The sequence below is a fragment of the Papilio polytes genome, unplaced genomic scaffold (genome assembly GCF_000836215.1).
Source record: "Papilio polytes unplaced genomic scaffold, Ppol_1.0 DF823980.1, whole genome shotgun sequence".
Classification (NCBI taxonomy): domain Eukaryota; kingdom Metazoa; phylum Arthropoda; class Insecta; order Lepidoptera; family Papilionidae; genus Papilio; species Papilio polytes.
In genome coordinates this window covers 2,533,422-2,547,632 of record NW_013525224.1, presented here as the reverse complement: position 1 = coordinate 2,547,632, position 14,211 = coordinate 2,533,422, and the positions used below count along the sequence as shown (strand labels likewise).

Below are 14,211 nucleotides of genomic sequence, written 5' to 3'. Positions count from 1 at the left end.
CGTTTAATTGGAATATTGATATTGTTGGTTTGTTGACGAAGTTTGAAATTGTAAAATTTAGATTTCATCTAGCTTCCACTTCATTCCAAAATAAGTAATGACTATGCGTTTTTTGACAGACGATAGACTTTTAACGAAATGTATTAATATATGTCTTACTAATATTATAAATGCGAAAGTTTAGATGGATGGATGTTTGTTAGAGTTTTTAGCCCAAACGTCTTAACGGATCACGATGAAATTTGGCATAGATATAGAGAATAGTCTGGAAGAACACATAGGCTACTCACTTTTGTTTTTTTTTAATTCTACGCCGACGGAGTCGCGGGCGAAATCTAGTATAAACATATTTATATTTATAAAAAATTTTTACTCATCAGATTTCTTTAAAAAAACGGTTTTCATATATTTTCTATGAAAATTTTAAGAGATTGTTGCCCCTATTTCAGATCGTTTTTTTACATGAAAACCAAACGAAAGGCGAAAAATTTTATTTATTTTATTCTACAGGCATACGAGGTTTCTCAAAATTAGTTTTTAGAAAAGAGTTGGTAAAATTAAAAATATTTAAAGCTTCTCAAAACGTTAAATTAAAAGTTGTCTTAATTATGAATTCTTGTAAATTCTATTCCAATACTGCCCTACCATTTAGTACTTTATTTTGTCTCGAGAAGGTGCGACTGTGTTTGGATATATAAGTATAAGTAGATGACTATAACTGTATTAAAGCAATATAGTTTTTATTTGGTATAATTTTAATACGATAGCTAAAACATAACTCTACTTTATTAGTTATTTGTACACGTTTCGTGGCACATAAGCCAGAGTTCTTCCTTCGTAAGAAACTAAATAAAGTATTTAGCTTATCATTTTCAGTTACTCGGAAAAGGCAGCATCACAGTACATTTTGTAAATAAATAAAATTCAATCGTCTTTGGATATTTTTTTATTAAAGTAACATTCTATATTACTATTTACAAAGAAAAAGGTATACACAATTCTTTGACCTAACTTAATGACTTAGTTATCACCCTACATTGCAGCCTCTCGATGAGCTTATGATGGCAAATATGTACAAAATGTTAGACTAGCAGGGAGGTTATTGAGGTACACTGGTCGCGCTGAGGACGAGCTGAGATTACCATTGAGACCAACCGTGGCCGTGGCCGTGGCCGTGCCCCAGGCTGAGGCCGTGGCCGTGTCCATGTCCGTGGCTGACGTGCGCCTTGTGATGGACTGTCTTCACCACAGGAACGGGGTAGGTCTTGACCACATGAACAGGCACCTCTACTACCTTTACGATGGGAACCTCGACGATTTTCTCAATTGGTACGGGATGGTCTACGGGGACCTTAACAACTCTCTCCACTGGAACTTTAACGATCTTTTCCACTGGGTAAGGCACGGGCTTGTCAACATTGACGTGTTGAATCTTGACAACTGGTACTGGTACATTTCTGACAACTGGTACTTGGACGGGATAGGGTTGAGGAACTGGGATTTGAACTTGCTGGGGAACGGGCACGGGTACAGGCTGGGGTACTCTGTGTGTGACGTCACGCACGACTTGGTAAGGTTCATCGCGTACTCGGTACTGTGTTGGTGCTCCGTTGCTATTGGCGAGTCCGTGAATTTCATTAATTACTGGAGCCTTGGGTCCCGGTAGAGCACCACCACCGAAGTTAAGAGGTCCAGCCAAAGGCACACCAGGTCCGCCTAATGGTGCGCCAAAGGATCCACTCACTGGAGCCCCAAAGCCGGCGCCAGAAGGCCCAGTTAAAGTAGCTCCCACTGGTCCACTTATTCCAGCACCGGGTAGAGTCGCGGCGGCAAGAACAGGCCCGGCGTCACCAGATGCATCGAACCCAGAGCCATGAGACTCAAGAGCTAGGCCACCGTTATGGAAGCCGTTGCCAGAGAACGTAGCTGAAGGCAGAGAACCCGATGGGAAGCTGCTCGGGGAGAAGCTCGAGGCGCTGATGGAAGGAGGTGGCGGCGGCACTGCGAGTCCGCTGTGACCTCCATGTAGGATACCGGCATTGCTGCTACTAAGTAAGATTGCTAAAAACGCCAATTTAGTCTGAAAAAAAAACGATATCATGTAAATCTATATTTTTTTGGTAAAACTTTTATACTTTTTATTTTCAAATATGTCAACTCACAAAAGTAGCCATTTTGTTTAGCTAATCGCTGGCCACACAACTATATCTGTCTCTTCACCAACAAGCGACGCTCGTTTGTGCGGTTTCGGCCTTTTCCTTCATATTTATATCACGGTGTAGTTACTGTGATACGAAGCGTTCTGAGACAACGAACTGGTTATCGTTCGTCTCTCTTTTCTAACGAACATTTTGCTGAATTAATTTTAATATCAGTTACTTAACCGACGGCCCAATGAAGTGTTTAGGCTCATCACTAATGTTAATGAAGTATGATTTCCAAATCAATAACTTTGAAATGAAATTTGTAGCTTTATTTAAATCTATGCGCCAATACCACACTATATTATCTGTGCATTATATGTCGAATTAGAGTAGTTGTTGCCAGCGTAAGCCAACGCACTTAATTACAGAAAAAAAAAAAACAAAATAATCAGTAGCCTATGTTCTTGAAGACAATTTTCTATATCTTTGCATAAATTTCCAAGGAACATCCATTAATCCGTCTAAACTTTCGAATTTTCAATATTCCTCGTAAGAAGTAAGATTTACATACGTTTTTAACTTAATTTGTGAAGATCGTAGTATATGAGGTTCCTCATAGTACAAAATTAGGGTAGTCGCCTCTATTTCAGTTTTATTATTGGCTTTAATTTAAAAAGATGTATTAAAAAAATTAAAAAAAATTAAGTTGTCATATCTGTAACATCAGATATGACAACTTAATTTTACAGTATACCCTTGGTCGAAGCCTACAACCTAATTTACTAATAATTATATTTTACAACGTGTTTATAAATATTAATGTGTGATCGTTGAAATAAATTAATAATTGCGAAATAGTAATCCATTGATCATCTCGTCACACGCAACATGTTAAACGACAGATGTCTATGATGGAGTAACAGAAAAAGTATTGCGTTTTACATTTAATGATTCATCTGGGATATGCGACGGAGACGCAAGAAAGCGAAACACACGCAAGTTGAAAGAATTGCAAGTGTTAAAATTCTCGATGTATGATGAGTTAAAAGTAAAACGATACACATTATTTTGTAAAAGGAAAATAAACATTATCTATTTCAACGCTTATTAAGGGAAGGAATCACACGAACTCAATAGAGTCAGAATTTAGTCTATAGACCCCCAAAGTAAAAGGGTACAATTAGCTCCCAAAAAAAAATTTTATTTTATCTTTACTTGTAAAGAGGTTCTGTCAAAAAAATTATTCAAAATAATTAGTCGATTTAAGTAAGAAATAAGTGTAAAAATAAAAAACAGTTGCATAATTAGTTTTCATTTATTTTCTCTTATTTAAAAATATTAATAAATTAGCAATACCTTTACGACTTATCACATAAATAAGCAATTTAATTAAATATTACACACTAATGGAGATGTTAAAATTATTTACAAAAATTAAAGGAATAAAAAAATCTCAAGATTTCAGCACTTACACTAAACTAATTTGATGTTTTTAGATTTATTTATCAAGATTATTACCAAAATTTAATTTTAATTAGCTACAACAAACATAACTATAAATAAATGCAATTTTGGTTATTAAAATATACGTCTATTATTACCATATTTAGAAACCAGTGTTAATTTGTTTAGTATAAAGCTTTAGTGTATACTTAAAGAATTGATGTTCTTTCAAAGAATATCACTAACTGTCAGAGCTTTGTGTGATATCAGATTTGTCTTCAGCAAGAAGAGATGGTCGTAAATGTATAGGTACATTTTCTTCTACGTCATCATCACTGTCTTCTAACAAAGGTTCGCGTTTAACAATACGTGATAGTTTATATTTATTACCACGTTGTCTACGGCTGTTATCATATTTGTTCCGGTTTCTACCTTTTAGACCACGAATAGGTGGTGGTTTTAGTAAAGGATAAGGTTCCCCGATAACTATCTTTGGGGTTTTTCTGTAGGCATAACGATCTGGTAGTAAAGAATTCGGATTTCTATATCTGTTGCCGATCATCCTATAACTTGGATTTATTCTCGGCTTGTCACTTTCAAATTCGACTGGAAAATCATCAATGTTAGATGCTTCTATCTCCGGCTCTATAGATTCTCTGTTTTCATGTTTCAAGTCATCTTGTTCTATCACAGCGCCGATTGGGTGATTATTTTCTGAATCTATTATGGGTATTAAAGTTTCCGCTTCCTCTTGACTACGTGAATATTTTACACCTTGATACGGAAGGCGATTACCGGTATGTAATTCAAAAAAAGGACTTCCCGAACCACCTAAGACGTTATTTAAAACCGAGTACTGACCTACGTTATCATTTTGTAACAGAAGTTGTTTTAATTGTGACATATCCCATCTTACTGGATTTGGTTGATTGTATTGATTGCGAAAAGATGGGCTTACGTCACTTGTTTTCCCTTTTAAATATTCGTTGACCATTGTGAGATCCAGATTGTAAGGATTCATCACTTTAATTCCATTTATAGTTGGCAGTAATGATTCTCTTTGAGCGTCATATTCCTGTTTAGTATTCATTTCAATTTGTTTGTCTCGTAGTAATTTTGTTAGAATACTGGTGGCAACATCTATCTGATGAGATTCAATATTTTGATTAAGTAATAAAGGTGCACCTGTAGGAATAATGCCTTGGTTGACACTAGATTGTGATTGCGGAAATTGCATATTTTTTATACCTTGTAACCAATATGGAATGTCATTTAATTTCAAGCTATTGCTGCTATCGGATGATATTTGATTTTGGGAGCGTTGTTGTTGTATATTGCTTACAACTTGTGTACCTGTATTGGATTGTCCTAAACTGTTCAAATATGACAAATTTAAGTCAGGTTTATAAGATACACTGTTAGAATTGGGAGATGATTCATACTTTTTATCGTAACTTTGTTGAAACCTTCTAGAGCCGTCTGGTGAAAACATGTCGTTGTTTTTCATTCTATAAGATTCAGAAAACGGTTTCAAGAATTGTTTTAAATTTTCATCGATGTCTTTACTGTAGTTTGAAGAAAAGTATTGATTGTTTGCATCCATTGTGCCGCTATCTTGTTGTCTTGACTCTACGTTTGGTACATTTGAACCATGGATTTTGACAAAATTTTGTGGATCATTCTCTTGATCAAAGTGTTGTTTTACTTTATTGTCATATATGCTTTCTTTAGAATTTTGAAAGTAGTGCGACGATTGCGTCATCAAGTCGGCTTGTCCATTGAAATTTGTATTTTCGTTTGTCAAGCTCTTTTGGTTATTGTTAGAGATCATGAAATTACCCGGTTCGTTCGTCAAAATATTTTGGGGATACCGTGCATGCAAAATATAATTATTTAAATAAGTTTCTTGTTGAATTTTCATATTTTCTTGAGCTTTCGCTGCTGCTTTTGCAAATTCTTGCGCGTCCACGCTTTCAGATTTGTATTTTGAGTTTTGTTCATAATCATAATTTTTACCATTGTCCATTTGACGATAAGAAAAACTTAAAGAACTACTGTCAGGTTGAAAGTTATTTTGTTGATTGGGATAGTTTACTGGTAAATTAACGTCATAATTTACTATAGGTTTCCTACCTTCTAATTTCCATCCATAATCGCCGTGAGAGTAAACATCTTCTTGTTTTTTTTGTTTCTCTGTTTCTTTTTCACGGTTCTTAAGTCCAGTGTACGTTTTGTAATCAGGTTGAACTATACTCAGAACAACATTATTCGCTGATGGCATACTACCGATTTGGTTCATATCATTACTAGGATTATCTAAATTAGTATTTTGCTGATTTTCTTGGTAATTGCTTTGAAAGTTTTGTTGTGATGCCTGTGTATATTCCGATCTTGAATTTGGCAAATTACTTAAGCTTAAATGCATAGAGTTTTGCCAATTATCGCGGCTGATATCGGGATTCATGGACGATACTGGCATCTGTGTTGAAGATGGTATTTCATTCTGATATTGTTGCTGCATATTCGGAAATTTGTAACCGTTGGCAAAGTTATCGAAATGATTTACGTAAACGTTTTGATTTCTATCTCTGAAATTTGTTCCATAACCATGTACATCTCTTTCTACGTTTAAGTACTTATTAAGATTATTGGGGGCGGGTGATCCAGTTGGTATGTTTGATAGCGTTGTAGAAATGTATGATTGCGGATTTGCAGGACTAGATGAAAATATAGGCGAAGAACTTGATACATAATTTGTAGATGGTGTACCGCTATATTGGTTATTAGGTGAACTTGTAGACAAATACAATGTTACGGATGAGGGTGTGCTTTGTATTGCCTCTATACCAAAGGAGTGAGTGTTATGATATTGATAACTATTTAAATTATTATTATAGAATTGAGGAGGATACTTAGGTTCTGATTGTGGTGTTAAATTATTTTGTTGGTTGCCGTTGTTATAATTTGAGGTGATTGTAGAATATTGGTATTGTGGTTGTGGGGTTGCTGTGTATCCGAATGTAGAAGATGGTGTTGATATTTGCTGATGCTGTAGTTGCGGTTGCTGTTGTTGATTGTATTGAGTTTCTGCTCTCATCTGTTGAAGGAATTCTTCAGGTGGTAATGAATACTGCATTCCCGCATACTGGTTACTAGCTCCTGTTTCACTGTCCTGTGAGACCTTTTGTCGACTATCTTCTTCTTCTTCTGGATGATGAAATGGATTTTTTATTCGATAAATCTTTCTAGTTCTTCCCCTGTCTGCACGTTCGTAGTCAGAAAATTTGTTGTCATTGTCGACCATTTCATAAGGGGCGTTAACAGAACTAATAGATATGCTCTTAGCATTACCATGGTCGAAATCAGTACTGAAACTTGAGTTTGTTTTAACATCTTCTTGATTTGTTAATATATGCTTCAAGTGTATATTATTCAGTTCGGAATATCCATTTTGGCATTGCACGTTTTGGACTATCAAAAATACAACTAGAATCCATATCTGAAATAGAAAATAAAAATAAAATTAACAAATTGGAATAAAAAAATAATAAACATTAAATAACGTTACATACACAAACACGTCGTTTTCAAATCATAATAATTTATAACCTATATAATGTTCAAATCAAAACAACTTATAAAGATATTTGGTTGGTTTACAGTACACATATATTTTGGTATTTTTAATTCAAGATCAATACATATACAATGGTCTGTGTCAAAGATCGTTGCGCCTCACGATTTTCAATGGTCTTAACCTTAGGACGCGACAACTTTTCCCTGCCCTTTGCGATCAATCCTTTCTCTTACCTTACTCGAGGTCTTGGGAAAGTTCTAGGGACACTTGATTTACTGAGTTGTCTATTACAAAACATATAATAACTTTAAGTCATATATGAAATCATTTTGAAAAATTAAAAACAAAAACATCGAATATTTGCACATTAGTGTTGGTACGTAGGTAGAAACTTTAAAATAATATAAGCTGAGTTAAATAATATGTAAAATTGGACAAATGTTAAGTTTCAAATTATCTAATACTGGTTTTTCTAAACCATCTGGCGGATAACAGATGCTACCGTTATATAATATCTCAGATCAAATAGGCGTAGATTAAAAAAATGATTTCTTCAACGAAAAGAAGAGAAATCTATACTGTTTTATGATTAATAACTAAACTATATCCTTGTGTTACATCACATTTAGTTTACTCGATCAATATGCATTTTCTAAAACAATGTTTCGTAATAAGTCGGGAGTGTTCATACATTTGTTTTCAAAATAATCCTTATTACTCTTAGGTGGGAAAATGTTTTTAGTTTAAATATAAATAATTGCGAGGTTTGTTTCCTAGTTTTCACTTTCAACTTAGAAATTTTATTTTTTATAAGGAATATTTGTCATCAAGCTCACCTATGTTGTAATTAAACTCAAATTGCTGTCCTGACATGTACTAATTTGTTTCTGTCTAATTTATATGGATGAAAGGCAGACGTTCTTATTTTCGTAGTAACAGTGCTTATTATTTGCTTATATTTTATCGAATACCTAAATTTAATACTGATTTAATTTTTAATTAAATCTGTTAAATTATTTAAAAAACCCGCAAAATATTACAAACAAAGATCAGTTTTATACTTCTTGTGTCAATGGGAGTTACAATGTGTTACTACATCATACTATTGAATAGAAGCAAATATCGGAACAACCACTCAAGTGACCTTAATTCATCGAACAAATACAACTACATTACGTGTGATAGTGAAAATCGTAAATAAAAACCAGTTGGTCGCGTAAACCCGACTAATGTAAACATGGAAGTTGATTTGCATAGACCAGTTCGTTGTAATTTGGAACGGAAATATTTCAGTATTATATAATGTACAAGATTTATGACATTGCACCCAATTGGGACACGACCACGACATACCTACGATTTGATCACGTAAGATCGGAGAAAGTGACCCGGGGATGACCGCATTAGATGCTTGTTTTAGTCATCCTTGTCTTAGTAATTGTAGATTTAAACTGATTACTTAATTATGCAAATGCAAATATTGCGAATAGCTGCGAGTTCCGAACACAGTCTATAATTGAATTTCCGATATACGAGCAACTGTTATACTGATAATTGATTTATCATAATTTTATTATTCTTTCTAAAATTCGCAACATTATTATGATTTATCTTTTGTTCAAATTAATAAATCATTGGTTAAAGATAAGATATTGAAAAAAATATAGAATAGGTAGATTATGTTATAACAAAAGATGGAGCTTTTTATAATTTTGTAAATTATTGCATATCAATACAAGGACACGAGGTGGCACTAAACTTGACAACTGATATGGTACCTTTCAGAGAAAGTACCGGCATTTTTTTTTATTATGCCTAGTCCATAAGTATACTTCATCAATGTTTTTGATTCCGAATTACTATAAATTTAATTTACGTATTACGAATGAGTTGAAATCATAGTACAGTTTCATGGTACAAAGAACAATAACTAACTAGCCAGTTAGATGAATCAATATCCAATATAAAAAGGTATTCATCGAAGATATTCACACTTGAACATTATTACCGTAATAAATTACACGCAATCACTAAGAATCGTTACCTGGTGTGAATTTATCAATTAATACATGGCAAATGTCGACATGAATCAATAAAAGCTATGATAATATTAATTTTAACAATAAACTATTATACAATTAATATGTTAATTTGACTATAATATACGAGAATTTATTTCTAAATTAAACAGATTATTTTGAAGATTATTACATCCGAATCGATAAAATAAACAAAAGCATATCTTTATTTAATTTGACAACTGGCAACTCCTAGTTGTTATACAATAAATAGACATTTATTTATTTATTGTATCTATGCAATTCGTTAAGATAGTAAGTATAACATAATTTAATTAATTACTATTTAACTAAGAGATCAGGTAGCCAGTTTGCAAAGTCAAAGGTCGTTATATCGATGTTTATATGTTGAAGCTTTCAATTCGTGCTATGAGTCACGAATAAGTCTTATACCTTTCTTGTTCCATAAATAGAAAATAAAATTCTGATCATGAGAAATTGCGTTACAAAAATTGCAAACAATTTTGTTAACTTTACATCTTTAGCTTAATTTTTACAGCCGGCTGCTAGTCTGCCAGCAAAACAAAACATTTTTTTATACAATTGCACAATTCCTACCAATGGTATTCATACATATAGCAGTATTCTTACCGTTAATTTAAACTATCAAAGTACACGTATAGAGCTCTATAATTACCTCTGTTTTTGTTCTCTTTTTCTGTTTTTCAAGCAGAGTGAAAATGATGGTAATAAGTTACATAGGTAATACGACAATGAAAACTCGCCGTTATAACAAATTTACATGATCATTGATTACGTAAATATCAGCATATTTATTTCCTGAACACTTGTGCAATGTGATTGTACAATATACCATCTAGAGCAGGAAATATCAAGATCGAATCGATATCATAACAATGTTAACATATTCGAAAGTGATAAGAGCCGTTCCACTCTTAATAAATTCGGTCTTGATTTCTCTTAAGGATTGGTTATTTAAGAAGTTAAGAAAATCATTTCCATATCCGTTAAAAGTATATTATAAAAACACAGCAGTCCAGGATCGATAAGGTTTAAATACAATAAATTTAACAGATTATAGTAATAACTTACATTTGTCAAAAAAAATTAAAATAATACATAAGAAAAAAACATTACGTCACCGTCGTATTAAGCGAATTAAAACCAATTGTATTTATCTTTTTGATATGTAAAATAGTATGTAAATATTTACAACATACTAAATTGGTAAATTAAGTGGAAAATGTAATATTCAATAGAATACACATTATGTTTTCTATTTCATTTCACTGTGACAATATCTCATGTAATCAAAGTGTAATTGACTCTCACTTTATATGTAATTAATTAAAAGAATTTTGTCATATAAATCTTATAAAAAAAATTAAGAAAAACATCCATAACTTGATAATTTATCTTAAAAAAACTTTTATTGTTTTTAATTTTAATAACCAATAATTTTTCATTTATTATGTTTTCAATTTATTATTACTTACCGCTTTATTAACGAACTTCATATTTATAAATTACCACTAAAACACAAAAAAGTCTGAACTTAAATCACCATAGAACAAACACAATCTCACACCATAGTTCTAACAATCGCTGGATAAGGGTTGCCTATGGTCTTGAGCGTTGCAGTCGTGGTGAAATGAAGTTCAAGGCTAGTCTACACCAGGTTTATATACGGGGGTAGCGGAGCGTTAATACCTTGTATGTGTGCAGCACAATAACTGCATACTGCACTCACAATACGAGTACGTACGTTACTCTCGGGATAATTGATCTTGAACGATCTCGCGATGTTAATATTGCGTTTTTATAATTATACATAGTTATTTAACTGGTTTTGATTGTAGACGCACTTGTACAAAATTATTGCCGTCCTACTCGTTTAAAAAAAAAGACAGGGCCTGTCCCACCAAATTGTAAATTATCTGATAACAATCGAACGTGTAAAATATGTGATGGAAATATCGGATTTTGTTCCTTTATCTGACAATAACGTCATTTTTAAGCTATCTAAGACTCTATCAGTCAGTGGTCGGACAAACCCCAAATGTGCCAATGTTATCACAGTCGAGTTAATTATCTAAACTTAATACAATTAACTTTAGTAATATTTGAGTGAAAAATAAAGTTAATGTGTACTCTTAACTTAAAACTTAAATAAGAAATTGTCATAGTCCGTCGTAGAAAGTTAGAACTGAAATCTCCTCTCCGTACTTTAATCAATATAATCTTATCTCTAGAGGCAAATAGTGAAACATATAATGTCCTGTTGTAACATTGGCCTTATAAAAAATATTATTTGAATTGGATATGTCGTCAAATATCATCCAATAAAGTGTTTTTTTATCATCTCTTAACATATATATCATTTTACCGATCTTTGAACTCTCAGCTATTTAAGCAATTTAGGCCGCCTCATTGTGTAATGACATTGCGAAATGAAAGTTTCCACAAGGTGCTGTTTTCATATATCTTCATTAACATAAGTGTCATGGTAACTCAGAGGTCGCACGTTCGCCCATCAATAATGTAAAAGAACTAGTCGTTACATCTTTAAATAACTGAAATATTTTAATCTTACTTCTTACTAATATTATAAATCCAAAAGTTTAGATGGATGGATGGATAGATGGATGGATGGATGGATGTTTGTTAGCGTTTGTAGCCTAAACGGCTGAACGGACGTATGAAATTTGGCACAAGTTTAGAGCATAGTCTGGAAGAACACATAGGCTACTTTTTATCCCGGGAATAGTTTCGGTTTCCGTGGGATTCATTACTTTAGTTTTTTAATGTTTACTCGATGTTTCTGCAACGGTTCAACATATATTATTGAAATTTGGCACTGATATAAAACAAAGTCTGGAGTACACATGGGATAAGCTTCATCCCCGAGAAATGTCCGGTTCCCGAGGTATACGTAACTTTTTGTAATTTATATAGTTTGTATGTTTTCTAATACCACGCGGACGAAGTCGCGGGCAACAGCTCGTTACAAATATTTCAGAAAAGAGTTGAACAAATAAATTTTATAAAATTTGTTATCTATCTTTTTAAACCATGCAATTATAGTATTACCATGTAGTATAAAAGAAAGCTTGATAAACATCGAACATGTTGAACTATTCAACGATTTAACCCTTTACTCGCTATCGACACGCCGCGGTAGAGTTCGTGTAAGCGATTATTGAGGGTCATCTGATAGTACGAGCACCGCCTCTACATTTAGCTCATTAGTCATGGCTTATGTTTATTATTCGTAAGATTATAATTACACGGTTTCAAAATAAGAAAAGCGGTGATAGTTAACAGCTACTAGCGTCTTCGATGGTTATTAATATTTTTAGTGATTGAAAGTCAAAAATTCTGAACTAGAGGAAAATGAGTTAATGAATCTATATTTAGTTTATTGGCAATAGCACTAAACAATAAATAACTCTTACACTTTTATAACTTTTCCGCGAATGTAAAGTAATTTCCCTCTGTCTGTCTGTCCCTATGTATACTTAGATTTTTGACCGACTTCCCAAAAGAAGGAGGTACTCAATTCGTCTATATGTTTTTTTTATGTGTGTTACGGCATAACTCCGCCGCTAGTGGACCGATTTTGATAATTCTTTTTTTATCCGAAAGGTAATGCTTGCAGGTGGGTCCCGTTTTTTTGTTTGATTTTTTTTTAAATTACGTAATGGATTTGAAGCAGTTTTTTTCAATAGATAGAGTAATTCAAGAGAAAGATTTATATGTATAATACACGTATAATGTTAAGTACGAAGAAATATTGTAAATTTTAGAGGTTTCTAATGAGATATCGTAATTAAACACATATTCGTATCAGCATTGAATCCGTGCGAAGACGGGGAGGATCGTAAAGAATACTTCCTTACATTGCGCTGCTACAACTTTCAAATTACCTTAAATTACAACTTTCTTTGTATAATTTCTCAACTAATTGTCTCAATCTAAGGCAGTATATCATCTATAGGCAATCAGAGTACTTCCTCGTCTACAAAGCTGTATTTATCTGTACAATCATGTGACGCCTTGAAGGCAAACGGACGTATACCATCTTGTTTATTAGATTGCCCGCCCTGTATGGCTTGGAGCGAAACGATTGTGAACATTAACGCCAGTGGAAAATGTCAATGAAACTGTGACATTAATCGCACTTAATTTCAAATTATTGCTAGCATTTTTAAGATACGATAATATTGCCGCGATAATTTGTGAGTTAAAATACACGGAAGAATTTAAAACCTCCTTTCTGAAGTCGGTTACAAAGGGAAAAAGAAAGATATTATTTATTGCAAAATTAAGAAGGGAAGATGTCTAATACTACAACAGAAATGACTATATGAAATAAATGGCGTAATTTCGTGTAGAATAATTAAATAATAATGTGTTGGTGTTTTATTCACCTTTTTCTTTTCGAACGCAAAAAGACTCAGCATAAAAGCTCATGAGATATCTGTATGTATACTAATCGTAGGCGCTTTTTTAACTGACTGTTATAAAAGCTTTTATTTAACCGATTCCGTTTGATTATTTGGGTCCAACCAAAGAATAATTTTCTTTAAAATCAACTCTATGTTTTTAATGATTTTATGGCAAAAGTGACAAATGCTGAAAGATTGGGTCAATTCTCCTCTCTTATATGTTAAGCGCCTGTGAACTTTTGAATTTTAAGTTCAGATCAGTCACATGAACATACCATCTACAAAAGGTTTTTTTTAACTTAGGACAGGGTTTTGTCAACATGAGTTAAATATACGTGTTAACTGACTCGTATGTAACGACACTAAGTTTAGGGTATTTTTAAAGATGCATTAAAATAAATATTTCAGCATATGATAAGAATGTTAACGTCGAAAAAATTAAGTTATTAAGAACTAGTTAGGTTTCATCTTTTTGACCGACTTCCCAAAAGAAGGAGGTATTCAATTCGTCGGTATATTTTTTTTTTTATTTTTTTTTATGTGTGTTACGGCATAACTCC

At 32.9% G+C, this 14,211-nt stretch overlaps 2 protein-coding genes across 2 annotated transcripts; both read right to left on the bottom strand.

Annotated features, from left to right (window-relative positions):
* Positions 1 to 931: 931 nt before the first annotated feature.
* On the bottom strand, positions 932 to 2,338 carry LOC106101512 (tetra-peptide repeat homeobox protein 1-like). Its single transcript, XM_013280762.1, has 2 exons — positions 2,163 to 2,338; positions 932 to 2,080 (listed from the first exon to the last, which is right to left on the bottom strand). Exons 1-2 carry the CDS (start codon positions 2,172 to 2,174, stop codon positions 1,139 to 1,141), a joined length of 954 nt encoding a protein of 317 aa, XP_013136216.1. The 5' UTR covers positions 2,175 to 2,338; the 3' UTR covers positions 932 to 1,138.
* A 1,341-nt stretch (positions 2,339 to 3,679) lies between these two features.
* LOC106101615 (protein kinase 4-like) lies at positions 3,680 to 10,925 on the bottom strand. The gene is made up of 2 exons (XM_013280904.1): positions 10,700 to 10,925; positions 3,680 to 7,086 (listed from the first exon to the last, which is right to left on the bottom strand). The coding sequence occupies exons 1-2, from the start codon at positions 10,718 to 10,720 to the stop codon at positions 3,829 to 3,831; spliced, it is 3,279 nt and encodes a 1,092-aa protein (XP_013136358.1). The 5' UTR covers positions 10,721 to 10,925; the 3' UTR covers positions 3,680 to 3,828.
* Positions 10,926 to 14,211: the final 3,286 nt, after the last annotated feature.